At 41.0% G+C, this 17,112-nt stretch overlaps 1 protein-coding gene across 2 annotated transcripts in view; it reads left to right on the top strand.

Annotated features, from left to right (window-relative positions):
- Positions 1-14,973, top strand: part of LOC117812079 (stromal membrane-associated protein 1-like) — a 135,972-nt gene extending 120,999 nt beyond the window's left edge. For both annotated transcript variants that reach the window (XM_034682677.1, XM_034682676.1), the window contains exons 9-10: positions 6,411-6,634; positions 8,814-14,973. In XM_034682677.1, coding sequence (XP_034538568.1) covers positions 6,411-6,634; positions 8,814-8,960 — 371 coding nt within the window. In that variant the 3' untranslated portion in view covers positions 8,961-14,973. The remainder of the gene's footprint in view (positions 1-6,410; positions 6,635-8,813) is intronic.
- Positions 14,974-17,112: the final 2,139 nt, after the last annotated feature.

Raw genomic sequence — 17,112 nt, 5'->3', positions numbered from 1 at the left:
CATGGTTGTAGATTTTAGTTAAAAGTCAACTACCATCAGCACATCTTCAATTATTCAGTACATGGCTCATTTAAAGCTCCTATGAGTAACTACTATTGTTAGTTTTGGCGCCCCCTGTGGAGAAAGTGAGACCTCATCCTTTTGCTGATTTTGTCCTGTCTGTGTGTAAGAGGTGATTTCTGCAAACAAAAACAAAAACAAAAATCCTCCCGCTTCTCTCTTTTAATGGTCAAATTGTCACACACTGTGAATATTTGACATGAAAATTAAAAAAAAAAAAAAAAAATTCTTCAGCATGCTGTCTGGTCTGACACTCCCCCCTCACATGAGTTACACACCTTGTAGGATGTTAATCTTGTTGAAGATTATCATTGTCATCTTTAGGTCATAAAGAGGTCTCCCTGTTTTTTCTTGTTTTTTCTCTGCTAGATAAAAGCTTCTTACAGGGGGTTCAAACATAAACGTGTTGTTTACTTTGACATTTTCAGCACACTATCTTTTGTCTTCCTCATTATTTCAGATGTGTTAATATCTACAGAGGCTACAGTCCTCAGTACAGAGATCACAAGATCAATCCCCGTCCCTGACAGGATTTAGTGAATGTCATCCCCTACTCTCTTCTCACATTGCCCCTCTCTCTCTCTCTCTCTCTCTCTCTCTCTCTCTCTCTCTTTCCACAGTGGATATCAAAGAAAGAGGTGTGATGTTTCATTTCAAAGTTTACAAACCAAAAAACAGTACCAGGAATATATGAATGAAAACTTTTAATCATAGATCTGTGCATTGTTTTTGAGAGTAACTGCAGTTTTACATCTCAGTATTTAAGAGTATTTCAATGAGTAATTGAATTCAGAAAACTGTATTTATCACTAAGGACCTTTATTTAGCTCACATACTCAACAACATCCACACACACATCACAAGCTTACATATCACATACAGTATCCATAGAGAAATCAATATTGGTGAAGCTCATAAAACATCATTGATTAAAGATATGAATAAACAAATAACCCATAAATATGCACAGTGGAATTTGACAGCACTTGAGCTATGAACAAATTGGAAATTAAAATTTATGAAAGCAGATGCTTTCACAGATGCGTTTTGTTTTTTCAAAGGAAAAGCTCTAAAACAAAAAGTGAATAATTTGTGATCTTTACATTGTGAACAATGTTCTGTTGTATTTCTAAAAATATTTATGATAATCTGTTCATTTTTCTCCTCCACTGTTTTCTTCGGTCCTTCGCTGCTGAGGCAGAATACAGACATTTGTCTTAGTTTGGTTGGCAACCAACAACAGGGCAGATGGCGTGTCTGTGTGAGGGGCACTCAGTTTTGCAACTCTGAGTGTGGTGAACCAAACATCATAGTGCAGGGTCAGATGTGTGTGTCTGATTGCCCCTGATCTGTAGCAAGTGTGGGAAGCTTATATGTACTCCTGCAGCCTGTTGCACCAGCTGTGCGTAAGTTGTGTCCCAAGTTAGGGTGTAAAGTCCTTACTAAACCAATCGTTGATACTAGTTAGTTTGTAACTTAAGTTGGGTCATTGTTTGGTTGCACCACGGAGACATAAGGTTCATCTTAACTAGTAGACCGTAACGTCCAAACTAATCAAAACATTGTCGCAAATATGATGTTTACACTTCCTGCAGCCAATCAGAGGAAAGCACCAATTTTGATTCAGGGGTTGTTACATTTTTATCTTTCGTGCCCAATCGTCTCAGAACTGACCGACAGCTGAAGCAAACTTACGTTACTGTCACAGAACAACAGAAGGCATGTAAATCTTCATAAAGTGTCATAGTAAGGTGATAACTATAGCCTAAATCCTTAATCTACGGTGTGTATAACAGTGACATTGAGTGGTAGAATTATCAACGACAACATACATTAATATTCTAGAGCGCAAATCTTGCTCATCATATTTTTACAAAGAATGTAATCCCTTGCGGATAACTAGTTGCCGAAGTAATATAGCTGGGAGAACCCTCTGTATCTCCTCATCCTCCAAATGATCCCACCTTTCAAAACGACACTCGATGGCAACCGGTACTCTACGGAGGACTTTACACCTACTAGGGACCAAGTATAAGAATGAAGTTGGAACTTAGGCTAAAGTTGGAACTATCTCAGCTGGTGCGACGCCCAAAACGTTAGTAAGTAAACTCCATCCTAAATGAGATATTACATTCAAACTAGGCTACGTTTGAACTTGCGCACAGCTGGTGCAACAGGCCTTTCTGGAAATGTTTCCCTCTCTGTTTAGGTCTACGAAAATACTTAGTTGATAGTTGGGTGGGTCTTTAACCCAGTCTTTTGTTTTTTTTCTAAGGTATCTCTAGCAGCTGTGATTTAGTTTCTCTCTTATTGTAAAGCTTGGTTTAGGTTTTGGAGTCTCTTTGTTTTAGTCGTCTTTATTTTGGTTTCCCCCCCTCCCTTTGATCGCTTGCGATTTTTGTGGTTATTCCTTTTGGAATAAGTTTAAAGCGGAGCCTGTTTCACTTATACTTTCTCAGGTTTGCCGGATGACTTCAGGATGACTTGAGTTTATATGTTCAGGTTAGGTTTTTCATCATATGAGACCTTTAAGAAAGGCTGACTACCCTTGTGTCTATCAAGTATGTATACGTAGTGTTACAGAAGTTTCAACTGCTGTAGAAGGTTATTTCAAATGGTAACGCTGGAATCAGAACAACTTAAATGCTAAATTATATGCAAACATTTTGTGTAAGTTTGATATTCAGCATGGCAAATCAATGTTAATGTAATTATTCTATTTTTTCCCTTTTTTCAACACAAATAAGTCTGCCAATAAAGCCACCATAAATCTACGATATAGAAAATCACATTTTTGTTTTGTGTGGCCCTGTGCTTTTTGAGTCCCATTATAACTTTTTACCTTCAACAGGGACATTTTGTAGGATTTTTCCTTAACATATTTAATTTAGTAGATAGTCATCAACGGTTAATTATGTAAAACATTTTTAAATGAATGCTGTTAGAATAGATTATACCAGAGTTCATGAGTATGATGCCATTTTCCCAGATTTTCCCCTTTAGTGGATCTGACGGATCTCGGGCAGACATCCATTTTGTCATTTTTATGTTAAAATGATATATATCACTGTGATACCTGCCCTGCTTCAGGCAAATAAATAATAGTTGTTGAGGTTTGGATCCACAGCACCTCCTTTTTCTCTACATCTATGGACAGCCTCTTCACTTACATGAGCTCTACCTGTGGAACAAACAAACAGCCCTTATATATTGTATTCCTATACAGAGAACATACTGTATCATAGGCACACTCAGATGCAGGTTTGCACATGAACAGAGAATCACACCCACACACTTTCACACACACACGCATCAGAGGGAAGATGCATCATAAAAATGGAAGGGAGTGGAGGCAGATGAAAGGTCAGCGGGCAGGTCCACTCAACACTGCGATTACCAGAATCCTACTGCAGCAGTAAAAATAGAGAAGTGTCTGCGCATTCACATTCATCTCACACTCATTAGTGCAGACTGAACTGCTAACACTGTTTATGAGTGTGTGTTTGTATGTAGGCGGATGTTTTTACACACACACAGATCAGCCTGGGCATGGTTGGATTGTGTGGGAAAGTGTTAGTGTGTTTTCTGAATGGTGGAGGATAACAAGCAGCAGGCACATGTGCATATTGATTATTATGCTGAGTGATTACGCTGATGTATACAGGATTAGAAGTGGAAATCCGGATGAAGGTTTTTCTGCTGTCTTATTGTCCTCCCCGAATCCAAATAAATGCTGATGGAGATCAAAGCCGAGAGGAACTGAGCCAGGATAATGCCCAAATCACTCACTTCCATCCTGCCTGAAACAGCCCTGACCTGATGAGACATGGACTCCACTAGACCTCTGAAGATGTGCCGTGGTATCTGGCTCAGAGATGTGAGCAGCAGATCTTTTTAAGTCCTGTGAGCTGTGAAGGGGGTCCTCAGTGGATCAGGCTTGGTTGTCCAGCACATCCCACAGATGCTTGATTGGATTGAGATCTGGAGAATTTGGAGACCAAGTCAACACCTTGAACTCACTGCTGTGTTTCTCCAGGCCACTTTCTTCCATTGCTCTGTGGTCCAGTATATCACGTGGGCCAGCCTCCACTCCAAATGCACAGCAACGAGCCTTGGCCACTCATGAGTTTGGTTTCCCTGGGTTTTTTTAATCTCTCTGACCACCTTTGGTAGGTTGACCACTGCAGACCGGGAACACCACACAAGCTGCAGTTTTGGAGATGCTCTGACCCAGTCATCTAGCCATCACTGTTTGGCTTTAGCCAAAGTTCCCACATCCTTGCGCTTGTCCATTTTTTTCTGCCTCCAGTTCATCAACTTTGAGGACCAAATGTTCACTTGCTTGCTAACATATCCCACACACTGATGGGTGCCATTGTAGAGAGGTAATCATTGTTACTCCTTTCATCTGTCAGTGGTCATAACGGCAAGGCTGATTAGTGTATGGGTCCTTTTAGCTTAACCACTTAGGATTCAAAGGCTTCAAACTCAGGAGGTATTGTGCCAAAGCGCTTTATTTAGCTATCAGTTGCAGATCCAGTCCTCTGTACATGCAGTTATCATAGCTGACTAATATTAGATGATAAATGTTCTGTGTAGAGAAGTAATCATCTCTCTGCTCCTCCAGGTCTAATAAATTCATGTTTTATTTTTCCTCTTATCAAATTCCCACAGTGGACACACACAGCCCTGATGGGCAAATAAACTAATAGGTGATATATTTTCAGGATGAAATGATATCCTGCAGCTTCAGGTTCACTTTCAGAGGCAGTTAGAAAAGTGTTCCTGCTGCTAACCTCATGTCTCGTGTTTTATTATCACATTCAAGTTTATGAAATCAGTCCGAGCATTTACATGCTGACTTCAAAGCTGCCATCCCTCAGATTTCTGTTCAGTGGTGTTTTTACGTACTAGTCTAACTGCATTTTAACAACAGCCTCTTAGCATTAAAGGAAATTTCAAAGTTAACACTGAGACTTGTATCACTGAAATTAAATTGTGAACAACTTTGAATTAGATGGTGCTTATTTCCAAATTACTATATATTAATAAGTATAAATACATTTAACAGCTGTCGCAGAAAATTCTAGAATGTTTGTACAAACTGGGAAGTTGTACAACGACATTTTACCACACGCACTCACACTTCTACAAGGTCAATTGCGTTTTACCTTTTGTGAGGAGGATTTTAGTTTTTAAATACATTGCCCACAATCATGGGAAACTTTGAAGTCTCATGTTGTCTTAAAATTCTTATTTTTATGGCTTTTAAAAGTCATCTAGTGAAGTCCTTTCATTTTCTACTCTTGTATGGTAAAGTATTTATTCACCTTTTTTAATATAAAACAGAGACTTCATATATACCTATTAACATAATATAGAGGTAATACTGTGTGCATGCATGTGTGTGTTATATGTGCGTGTTGCAATGTAGATACCATAATCAGTCTTTGCATGGCTCAGGGGTTCCCAAACTTTTTATTCTGTGACCCCAAAAATGCCAGAGACTGGAGACCCCCACTGTCTTGATGTGGTTAAATGTTGCTCACAAAACTAGTAGGCCAATCCAAAAACCTACAGATATCTTTTTGATTTAAAGAAGGCTATAGCAGGATAATTTCCTTAGGCTACAAATGTTGTATATGTTTTTACAACAAAAGGATAAAAGATACAATTTTAGATCATTCTAAGTTTTTATTGATTTTTGGAAGGCATCTTGCAACCCCCCAATCATTGTCTCGCAACCCCCCAAGGGGTCCAGACCCCCACTTTGGGAACCACTGGTACAGCTGTTACTACAGTTGGTTTTGTTTCCTCTTATGTATACCTTATCCTATAGCATTGTAAGTTCATATGAAGCAGTGCATTTAGACCCTTTGGTCCATAGAGGGTACTCATAACAGCTTTTCAACATAAATACTACACACTGCAACTTTCATTCAGTTCTATTTATGTATTGATAGGCAGTTAGTGGTGATGGAAATTTGATTATCAGTGTCTAAAAAAGCAGTCAAAGATTTTTTTTTTTTCATCACATTGTGTGAAACCTGTTTCAGTCATTGCTGAAGAACGGGTTAGAAAGAGTTATCCAGACAAAGAGGTTTAATATTACAATAACAAGACTACTAGTAGACTAACTAACCACTTATACTATATATCTAGAATGTCTTCCTTTACTCTTTCTTGTTTCATGTCTTGTAGTAGTCAAGGCAAAACTAAAGTGTTACATGTGTGAGATGAGACCTTTTTCTGTCAGGGTGACTGATCTCTCTTATGTTTAGCTGAAAGTCAGCTCAGCAGTGGACTCGGTCATTAAACCAAACTCTGTGTGTGTTTATTCTTTGCTCCAGGAGGGATGTACATGGGCCAGCCTCAGATGCAGTTCGCTCCACAGGGTTTCGCTCCAGGGATGGGTGGAGCAGTCCCTCCCATGGTTGGAGGAGCCATGATGCCTAATGGAGGCTACATGGGCATGCAGCAGCAGCAGCAGCAGGGCACCATGCCAGCTAACCAAGGACAGAACATGTACAGTGTGCAGCAAGGACAGCAGCAAGGACAGTGGAACATGAGCCAGGTAATACTAAAATACATGTTAGCGACATAACACCTCCCACACAGACTGATGGTGCTTTATTAATTTGATGTTGAAGATGGATGTAACTCTACAGTGTTAAGCTTTTAAGAAGCACAGTTACATGTTTACTGTATTTTTTGTAAAATCTTTGAAAATGTCATAAATGTATTTCTCCACGCCATCTATGAAAGATCTGTTATCATGGTCCTTAATCTTTATATACAGCCTCACACAGTGTTCTGCTTCAATGTAGGCAGTGATGACCCCAGTTGTTCATTACCTCAAAAAATCCCAAAAGAGCAGCTTTGATGAACTCTTCAGTCTTTTTCACCCAAGGTTCAATAGTAATAATTTATATTTTTTCTTTAATTCTGTCAAGTCACTGTCTCATCCTTAAGTACAGCACAGCATGATGACATTTGCAGAAAGCACATGACCATATACATATGTGGGATACTTTGATGAAGGTAGAGTGCTGGAAATAATCAAAACTCAAAACAAGCCAGAAACGACACGTAAGAGTTGAAGTAAAATAATGTTCGATAACAGAATGTCATCTGTTTTTATCATTTTCAATCAACATGTGATTTGGTCAAAATTATATTTAGAGTTTTGGTTTCATTGACTGTAATTTAACATTTGACCAAAGCCAGTGACTGAAAGTGTTTGCTTACTGAACATTATTGAGCTGAGATTAGTTCTATAAATTAAATTGATCTTGAAGCTGATTTGTAAACATGATTTTTCAAAGAGTGCAAAAAAAGTGGAGGTGATGTAAAACATTAGTTAGCAGAGAAAATAAATAGGGAGTAATGTTTAAAACATATCTCTTGTAGTTGATCAATGCTAACAGAAACTCAGGTTTTTGCCACAGTGTCAACAGGCAGAGGCGAAGACTGGATCAGTTTTATGTGTGGGATCATTTGTTCCTGACACCACTTAAGTCAAAACCGCATCACAGAGGTGATTCATGTCCTGACAGCTATCAGAATAAAGTATTTAACACACCCACAAAATAATCAATACTTAACCAAAGGTTTGCCAGCCAGGTAGCCTCAAACATCCTCTTATGGAGCATGTTTACAGGTAGGCATTCTGAACTCTAACCTCATCATTTGCATGCTATGCTTTTTTCTCTTTTAAATCATCAAAAGGACCACAAAAAGGGGCGCAGCTATGGCTTAACAGTTTAAGCATGCTCCTCATGTACAGAGGCTTCAATCCTAACCACAGTGGCGCTTGATTGATCCCTGCCTCAACCCTTTATAAGACTCCAAAATCCTAACAGCTGGCTACTCCACACATTTCCTGTCTCTCTTCGGATGTTTTGGCCAAAAAGCTCTAAAAAATTACTTTAAAGACCAGATCATAAAGCAACAGATATGATCTCTGCATGTGAAATCAGTGTGAAATAACTGCGGAGGATCAAAACTGAGAAAAGGACACAAACTGTCAACACATGTGTGTGTTTTTATGTATGTGTGTGCGTGCGTGCGCGTGTCTGTAGGTGCGTGTGGAAGCGTGTATGTATGAGTGCGTGGGTGTGTAGGTGTGTGTTGTTGCACCCAAAACTGAAACACACACACACACACACACTGCTGCCTTTGAACAGTTAAAGAGGTGTGTGTGTGTGTATGTGTGTGTGTGTGTTTGTGTGTGTGTGTGTGTGTGTGTGTGTGTGTGTGTGTATTGTGCAGACATACAGTATGTAATGGAATGGTGAGTTGATGGATGACCGCATGGTTGCACATATGTCAAGGCTTGGCCAACGCACACATGCACACGCACAAAAGCACACATCACATGCACTCACAGACACACACACACACACGTACTTACAGTCACAGCTCTCAGATGACCAGATAAGTGAGTAGCAGTGCACCAAAGCACATTCATAATAGATAAGACAGGACGGGGGGAGAGCGGAGGGAGCAGACTAGGTATATGAGGGGGGGAGGAGTTGGGAGGTGATCAGGGGAGAGCCAGAAGCCTTTTAAGAGTGGAGGTTGAGGTATAAAGGAATAGAACTGGAGGCAGGGGAGTCCGGCTAAAAGATGGAGTCCCCCCATCTTGCGGGATGAGGGAGTAGCTGTTTTTTTTTTTTACTCTCACTGACCCCCTCTTCTCTTTCTCTCCCCCTTTCTCCTCTCTCTCTCTCCCCCTTTCTCCTCTCCCTCAGATGACCCAGCAGATGTCAGGCATGGCCGTGAGTGGCGGAGTTCCAGCGCTGACCACTTTCAGCCAATCAGGGGCCCCAGCGGCTGGTTGGCCCGCAGCTGCACCAGCGGCGTCAGGCCAGACCCTCAGCACTCAGCTGTGGAAGTGAGGAGCAGGACGTCCAGAGGATGAGTACGGGCGGGGAAGGGGAGGTCACATGAAAACAACATGGCTGATACTTCCTCCTCCATCTACTCACAGCTCAGAAATGAAAAAAAAAACGCACAAGTGGGGTCGTTAAACTACCCCTCAATCCCCCTCCTTAATCCTAATACACCTTTACCTTGGCTCCTTTAAAAGATGACATCACACAGGATGGAGTGAAGAAAAAAAAGACAGACTGGCAGCTGTTGTTTTGTGTCTTTTATTCCTCTTACTCCTTCTTGATTTTCTTTTGTTGTTGTCTGAAGAAAGAGACAAAAACAGCAGATCGACAGAAAAGAAAGCTGCTGGACTGAAAACTCTGAGTGTCTGATCTAGTAATATTATATCATTACCAAAATGAGTAGTTAGTGAATAGTATTTCAATACCTACCGTAGATATGGCTATCTCGTGGTTGGTCTATGCTACCCTCTCCTCTCCCGTCTTCTCTTTGCTGTGTATATTGTAGCTCCCTCCCCTCCTTCCTCTCTTCCTCTCTGCAGGGCGAGCAGAGCCTTGTAGCAGATAGTCGTCTGAGCAGTACTGTATCTATGTGAATAAGATGTGAACCTGACACTGTTTTCAGAGCCATAAGAAAGAGAGGCTGCTTCGACTCTCACCGACTTTGTTTGGTTTGTGTTCTCTTCATCATGTGACACACACTCTTTGTTTACTTTGAAGCAAGTTTTAGCATAGCTGACATTGACGTGATGCTGCTAAAGCTGGGCTCAGACTACAGGAGTTGAAATCCTGACTGATTTGAAATTAGCACTGCATCACACGTAGAAGGAGGAACTTCTCAGATGTTTGTTTTCATCATCTCTAATGTTGAGGTTGTTATGTGTGCCAGAGGGAGCAGTGTTTATAAATGTAATATAATCATATTGAGTGGTCTAACAGGTTTAAGATATTTACTTTGCACACCCAGCCCTGTGAGGGGGACTTTTGAAAGAAAGCTCATCTCCTGTTACCTGTCTGCTTACTCAACTTGACACGTACATGCACTGCAGGTGTAGCCACAAGAGGATATATAATGCAGCATACAGTCTGTGTGATAGGTTCACATACATGGCCTCAGTGTAAACCAGACATCTACTTAACCATCCTTGCAATACTGTCTGTGAGAGGATTACAATCTCTCTTTTGTTTATGGTGTAAAAGCAGCTGACACACAGTCTCCATATACACAGTGATCAGTCCACTGTGTGCTCAGGTGAAGGTCTGCACTGAAGTAACATCACAGACTTCTCTTTGAGAATGGTCAATGAAGATGATTCACAAGTGAGCTTTTCTTTTGCATCAAGCAGCAAGAAGGAGCATCATGTCGTGTCTAATTTAACAGACATTACATATCTTGAGGTGTGACTATTGTACTTAGTCATTAATCGATATATTACTATAGTTCTTGATTAGAAAAGGGTTGTTGAGACAAGGTGGTCCTTATCCTTTATACATAAACAAAAACTGAAGGTCATATTTCACCTATTATTAAGGTAGCCCAAGCTTGCATCAGGGCCCAAATGTTTGTCATACAAGGAGGGAAGCCGCAGGGCTATCATCGGCTCTCGCTAAAGAAAAGAATGTGGTTAAAATGTATTTTTTTCAATAAGGCATTAATTGTAAAGACATAGACTATGGGAAACACGCCAACTGGTTTCAACCACACTGGGTCATCTTTCAGGTGTGGCTAGGTAGAGTCTTGACCGCCCCTCTTCTCATGGTAACTTGTAACCTCCAAGGGCACCTGGTTTCTGCCTGGAGTCTACTCTACTACCACCAAGACAGCCACATCCTTACTATATACAGATACCCAACATCAATGTAACATCAGCAAGTAGAAACTTCTCTTTAACAGACAGAGACCTTGGACAGAACCAGACTCATGGTGAACAGCCATCTGCTGTGACTTACCAGATCATCTGAGCCAAACAATGATCAAGGGTCCAAACTGGATTGTCAGAGGTGTGAATTTGGTATAGGTCGTCACAAAGCTCCTGTAGTCTGAGCCCAGCCGGAGACAGCTGATGTTCACATTCATTGATTACACAATCAGTGTTACATCATTCAACAATTTTCCTTCAAAGATTTCTAAAAGCTTGTGATCATGAAGTCAAAGACTGTCTCATTTCAAACTTGCGCACACAAAGGTGGTTCCTAAACTTGATTCAGTACAGGATATGAGGACATAAAATAACATTTCTTGATTGTTAAAAATGGTCTCTAATCAAAATTTTTGCTTTTTAAAAAACAGCAACATTCAAAGAGTTGAATGCCCCTAAAATCGTTGACATATTCAAACTGTGACAATGTTTATGGGTCACAAGTAGTAGTAGGTGCAGAAGCCCTGAGGGGAAAGTGAGGAAGATATCTCTGGTGATCCATGTTCTATGTTTTATTTAAACTGTTTTTGCTCCTGTGTGTAAGACCGGGGAACAGCTGGAAATAAAATGTTATGCTGGATCTTTTTTTACCCAGTACTTACCAAAACTTAAGCAGTCTGGCTGGAAGAACTCATTGATTCACTGAAAAGGTCAAAAACAACTACATCACTGGTATATATCAGTAACACCGGCTGTGATCCAACTTTAAATGTACAGTATCAGTTCTCGTATCAGTAAGTGAATATATTGGTCCAGCCCTGTTTCTAATCCTGCTAGCTCATTATAAACATCCCAGAACTCAAATGTCAAGAATTCCCTTTAAGTCTCAGTAATTACTGGGCGGCCCCGGGTCCCCTGGGTGTCTTTGGGAGCCACGCTGTGCTGTTTTGATGTCTTTAAAACCAAACTAGCTGGCTTCATTGGAAACTGTGCTCCGACCCAGTTAAGATGTTCCTTGTTTTTCAAATGAGCCGTTTCCCCAGCACTCCCCGAGGCGAATTAAAGCTCGACTGGAATCACAGCGGTTTGTCTTTACTGCACTTTAAATAGCAGAGCAGGTTCTGTCTGTATCTCGGGCTGGGGCTGTGGATACAGGCAGTGTTCAGGGAGCAGCAGAAAAATGTGAACTGTTACTTCACGTCCCACTGCAGCACAGGAAATCCAGCTTTTTTTTTTTTTTTTTTTTTTTTTTTTTTTTTTTTTAACTGGACCAATGTGACACCCATGATGTTGCTCTCTTCATGTGTATCCCTGATTACTGTGTTCTGCCATCCGCCATCTTTATTGTGGTGTTTTGTTGTGTGCAGTTCAAGAGAAGCACAGTTAGTCTGAAGCAAATAAACCTGGATGACCAATCAGAGAGCCAGACTGGCAGGACGAGGCACAGGATTGGACAGTGATAGTAAAAGAGGACCTGAATGAAAACTCTGGATGGGTCCTGTTAACACTGTCCAGTCCTTGTTTGTTCATATATAGTAAGAGCAAAGAAACATAAGTATTCATAAACAAACACTCTGTACAGACCTAAACATTCTCCTGTCTTATACAGCAGCTTTATCAAAGGCCTGAAGCTTCAAAATATGACAATCTAGGTATCACTCGACAGTCAATTGAGCACATGTAGGACTAGCAATAATAAATGTTCAGCATCGTGTTTGACTTATAAGATGAGAGAGTTAGCTTAGTGATACTGAATAAGCACTGGGCTGCTAGGCTTTCAACAAAGTGCTTGCTGAGCAAAGTGTCACACTGCCACCAACGAGCTAAGCATACAAGTGCAGCTTATCAGATTGATGTCAGTGGGCAACCGCATCACAAAAGCCGGCAGAGCAATTAATGGATGGCAGTTGACTGCCGGTCAGTCAACACTGTGAAAGACTCAGATGTCCTCAGGTTGGCATGTTTTGATCAGTCATATGTTATCTTTGCTGCACTGGTCGCAGGCTCAGTTCTCTGCCCCAACACGATGTGGTGAATGTAATCCACCTCTCTCTCCACATATGTCCTGACAATAAAGGGTTTTTGTTAAATATATTCTGATAAAATGAAGTACTGCCATGTTGTTGTGATGTTTCATCCCTTTCAGATATTTATATATGTGAAAAAGAAGTAAACTTGTAACCAGTAGTCGAAATTGCATCTTGATTTCACACATGGACTGTGTATAAATATGGTCAAAGTATCTCCTTCTTTTCCCATTGTACAATGAAGCCAAATTACAGCAGCTATAGGTGCTGGTACTTCAGTGGTAGCAGTGTGGCTTAGAGCTGTAGTCGGGCCTTAAAAGTTAGACCTGACCCGAGCCCGACAGAATTCTGCCCGATCCTGTCCGAACCCGAATGACCTAGATTTTTTTATAGCCCAAACCCGTATACAGCCCGACTGCCCCGACATTATTCATTACTGGTGTGGCTAATTTTGCAAGTTTTGGGTAGGATGGTCTGTCTTCCACCAGCCAAGAACATCGGTTTAATCTTCCATGACAGTCGTTTTAATGTAGAGAGATACCTCGTCGTCTTCCCAGTCAGCTCGCTGTACATTTTCCCACTCCTCAAAATTCGCTCTTTTTGGCTGGAGGATGAGTGTGCTCGTCTCTGGAGAGCTCTGGGTCTCAAGTCTCCACATCTCGTCGTGCACCTGCAGCACCATGCATAGCTTTCAGAATAGTGCGGGCATGAGCATGTACGGCCTCCCTGTCTGAGTGTGACAACATTCTCAGCTGGTTAAATTTTGACCATGGAATGATGCGATCTTATAGAGGTCCTGTATTATCACTTTACGCGCGAGCCAGTGCTCGTACTGTTGACGCACGACTGCTTGCTGAGGGGAGTCCAGAATCACCTGACCGTTCATTTACCGCGCAAGCCCGAGCCCAGCCCGAGCCCATGTAAAATGGTAGAAATTATGACCGAACCAGACCCGACGGTCGGGTTGGGTCGGGTTCGGGGACGGACAAATATCTTCAGCTCTGGTGTGGCTGGTGAAGCAACAGGATTGATGTTGAGGCCCTTCCACTGACCAGAATCCATCTGCCAATAAAACAGCAAAGATCCTTGAGGCTAAAGTCAGAGCGGATTCTTTTATCTGTTTGAAGAAGACATGCATAGTTATGGATAGTTCAATGACGTAATAGGTGTTCATCTCTTCCTGCTCTACTCTGCTACACAGGGCTGCAGGACGCACATTTGTCAACAGTGCTGTGAATCATGGCATTATACTGCACTTTATGGCATCAAATAACTAGTTCAAGCCACGAGTTGCAGAAACTGAACACTTGACATAAACCAGCATGATGAGAAGTAACTCTTATAACAAAGACGATGTTTGAGACATGTATTTTTTATTTTAAAATTCAGCCCATTTCCCATCTGTTAACATAGAGGAGGCAGAGTTAATGAGCTATACCACAGTCAGCCAGTAGAGGGAGCTCAACAAAAAATTGGCTTAATTTCATGAGGGTGACATCTCGTCATTGTTTCTATTTTGTCTATGTTTAGAACCCTTCATCGTCATCACTCTACCTTACATCCTTAACATACGTTTGTCGTCATACTGCACTGCCTGACTTGAAAAGCACATCAAAACGTGAGGAGTCTAGAAACGGTGCTAGAGATAAGTCTACAATATCAGACTTTGAAGCATTAATCCACTGAAAAAAGCTGCTGTATCTGACAAGTTGGAAGTGGAAACAAAGGAGCAATGAACAACAGAACATACAAACACACACATGTCAATGCACAGAGTTTAAAACCCACTGCCGAGTGCTAAAGCAGAGATTCATGTCCGTACACACAGGGTCCCTCTGCCATGCAATAACTGTAGCACTCACACACACATGATTAGTGTGAATGACACACTACATATTCAATAGAGTCCTCCAGGTTTATTTCCAATGTGTTTACAATATCTGGTGCCTAGTAAAGAGGAAAAAAAAGTGGTTTCCGTGCATTAAAGTAAATATCCAGGTCTGTGTTCATGTGTGTCTTTGACTCTTAACTGTAAATGTACTGTTTGAACTTTCTGGATTTGATTTGTTTGCTCCTTTTTTTCTGTTCCAAGTTTTACGGGAGGGTCATTTAAATAAAGGCTATTGAATCCTGGATTTGATTCTGTTTTTATTTCCTGTGTTTACATCAGACACAGCACAGTCCCCTCCTAACTCCAGTGATCAGGACAGAAGAAGAAAACATCCCGTCTGATGTGCTGTTTACACCCGTCTGCTCAGTTCATTTCTTTTTGTTCCTCCGCTGGCGGGTGCGTTTGTTTGTGGGGTGAGGTGTCTTTGTTGTCCGCCCACAGACTCTACATTATTGATGGTGGCTTGTCAGTAGAGATGTCACTTGTTATTTCACATCCTGTGGACCATTTCCAAACATGATCACGTACAGATGAAGTGAAAGGACGGCAAACATGTCTCCAGTTCATTGCACATGATCAGTGCAGGGTGACGTTATGGATGCATCAATAAATCATAACTCCCAGACATTAATGTGATAAATTCAATCAAACAAACACTGATTTTTAGAGGGCATGTTACAGGTAAGAGCCAGCATGAGGACAAGATGAAGAAGGTGCAGTTATTTTCAGAATAAACAGACTTTTTGGCAGGTGATAAAAGGAGTGGAAACTAATGCAAAGAAAAGAAAATCGTATCCAACATTTTTTTACTTCATATTTTGGCGAAGTATAACTTTAAACAGTTGTTGAAAGTACATCAACTTGCCTTCTTTTGAAATTCAGAAGAGGAAGTCCATTTAAAATTCATGTCTGTTAAAAATAGCCAAGTGTAGGGAGAAGACTGTCTCACTATACTGACTAATTGATACATGGTATATGAAGGGGACAACATCTGACTGCTTTATCTTCTTTTTTGTTTGATCCCCAACCTTTCATACAACATGACTTGTCTGTTCACTTTCCTGCCAATTAAACCTCATCAAAAATGAACATGCTGTCAATACTGTTAGATCTATTGTGGCTTTTAGTGTACACCGACTAGCCATAAAATTACCACCCAGTGAAAACCGTTGATTACCTCTATGGCACCTGTCAGTGGGTGGGATATGTAAGGCAGGGTGAACATTTTGTCCTCAAAGTTGATGTGTTGGAAGCAGGAAAAATGTGCAAGAGGATGTGAGCGATTTTGACAAGCACCAACTTGTGATGGTTCAACGACTAGGTTAGATCACCTCCAAAGCCTCAGCTCTTTTGGGGTGTTCCTGGTCTGCAGTGGTCACCACCTACCAAAAGTGTAACAAGAAGGAAAACAGGTGAACTGGAGACAGGGTCATGGACAGCCAAGCTGGCCTGTGTGGTCCCATCCAACAGGAGAGCTGCCTGGGCGAAAACTGCTGAAAAGTTCATGCTGGTTCTGATAGATTTCGGAACACACAATGCATCACAGTTTTTTGTGTATGGAGGTCAGCATGCCCATACTGATCCCTGTCCTCCACTAAAAGCACCTACAGAGGAAGGTGGCCTGATGAAACATGACAGTGTAGACTTGGCTTCAAAATTCCCCAGAACTCAATCTAATCAAGCATCTGTGGGATGTTCTGGACAACCGAGTCGCAGCTTAAATGACTTAAAAGATCTGCCATTAAGGATTTGGTGCCAGATACCACCGCACACCTTCAGAGGTCTAGTCCATGTCTCATGTCAGGTCAAGTGGGAGGCGGTGCTACCCAATATCAGGCAGATAGTGATCAGGTTAAGGCAGATCAGTGTGTATCTACATGACAGCTACCATTTGTGCCTATGACATGTCTGTAACACCTGCTGAAACATTTGGAGGCAAACAATCCAAGTACTCACAGTGCATTAGGATTTGCCATTATGATTCACCCAGTCTACTTAGTTTATTTAAAGCAGGTTTTATTGTAATGTCAAAAATTAAAAATGATTAATATTACAGTGTTTTATGTTGGATTATTTTAGCCTTACATTTGACTGGACAGTTAATGTAGCTTCCATTAAAACCACAATTTTTCAGTTTCAAACATTTGATTATCGTCAGGTTGAAAGTATAGGATGATGGAAATAATTTTGAACTTTGGTGAGAAATGTTTTTCCAGTCTTCATATGAAGCTAGCTATTATGCTTACCGAACCCTTGCTTTTAACTCAATGGGGAATACCAGTACTTGGCTGTTTGTGCTCATTTGGGGGTTTTACCAAACAGCACCGAAGTGTAATGCATTGGGAGCATATTTTGATTTTCTCTATTGCAACATCTTCAAG

Source organism: Notolabrus celidotus, chromosome 4 (assembly GCF_009762535.1).
Source record: "Notolabrus celidotus isolate fNotCel1 chromosome 4, fNotCel1.pri, whole genome shotgun sequence".
Classification (NCBI taxonomy): Eukaryota; Metazoa; Chordata; class Actinopteri; order Labriformes; family Labridae; genus Notolabrus; species Notolabrus celidotus.
The sequence above is the reverse complement of the archived record's forward strand: the minus strand, read 5'-3'. Positions and strand labels throughout refer to the sequence as shown.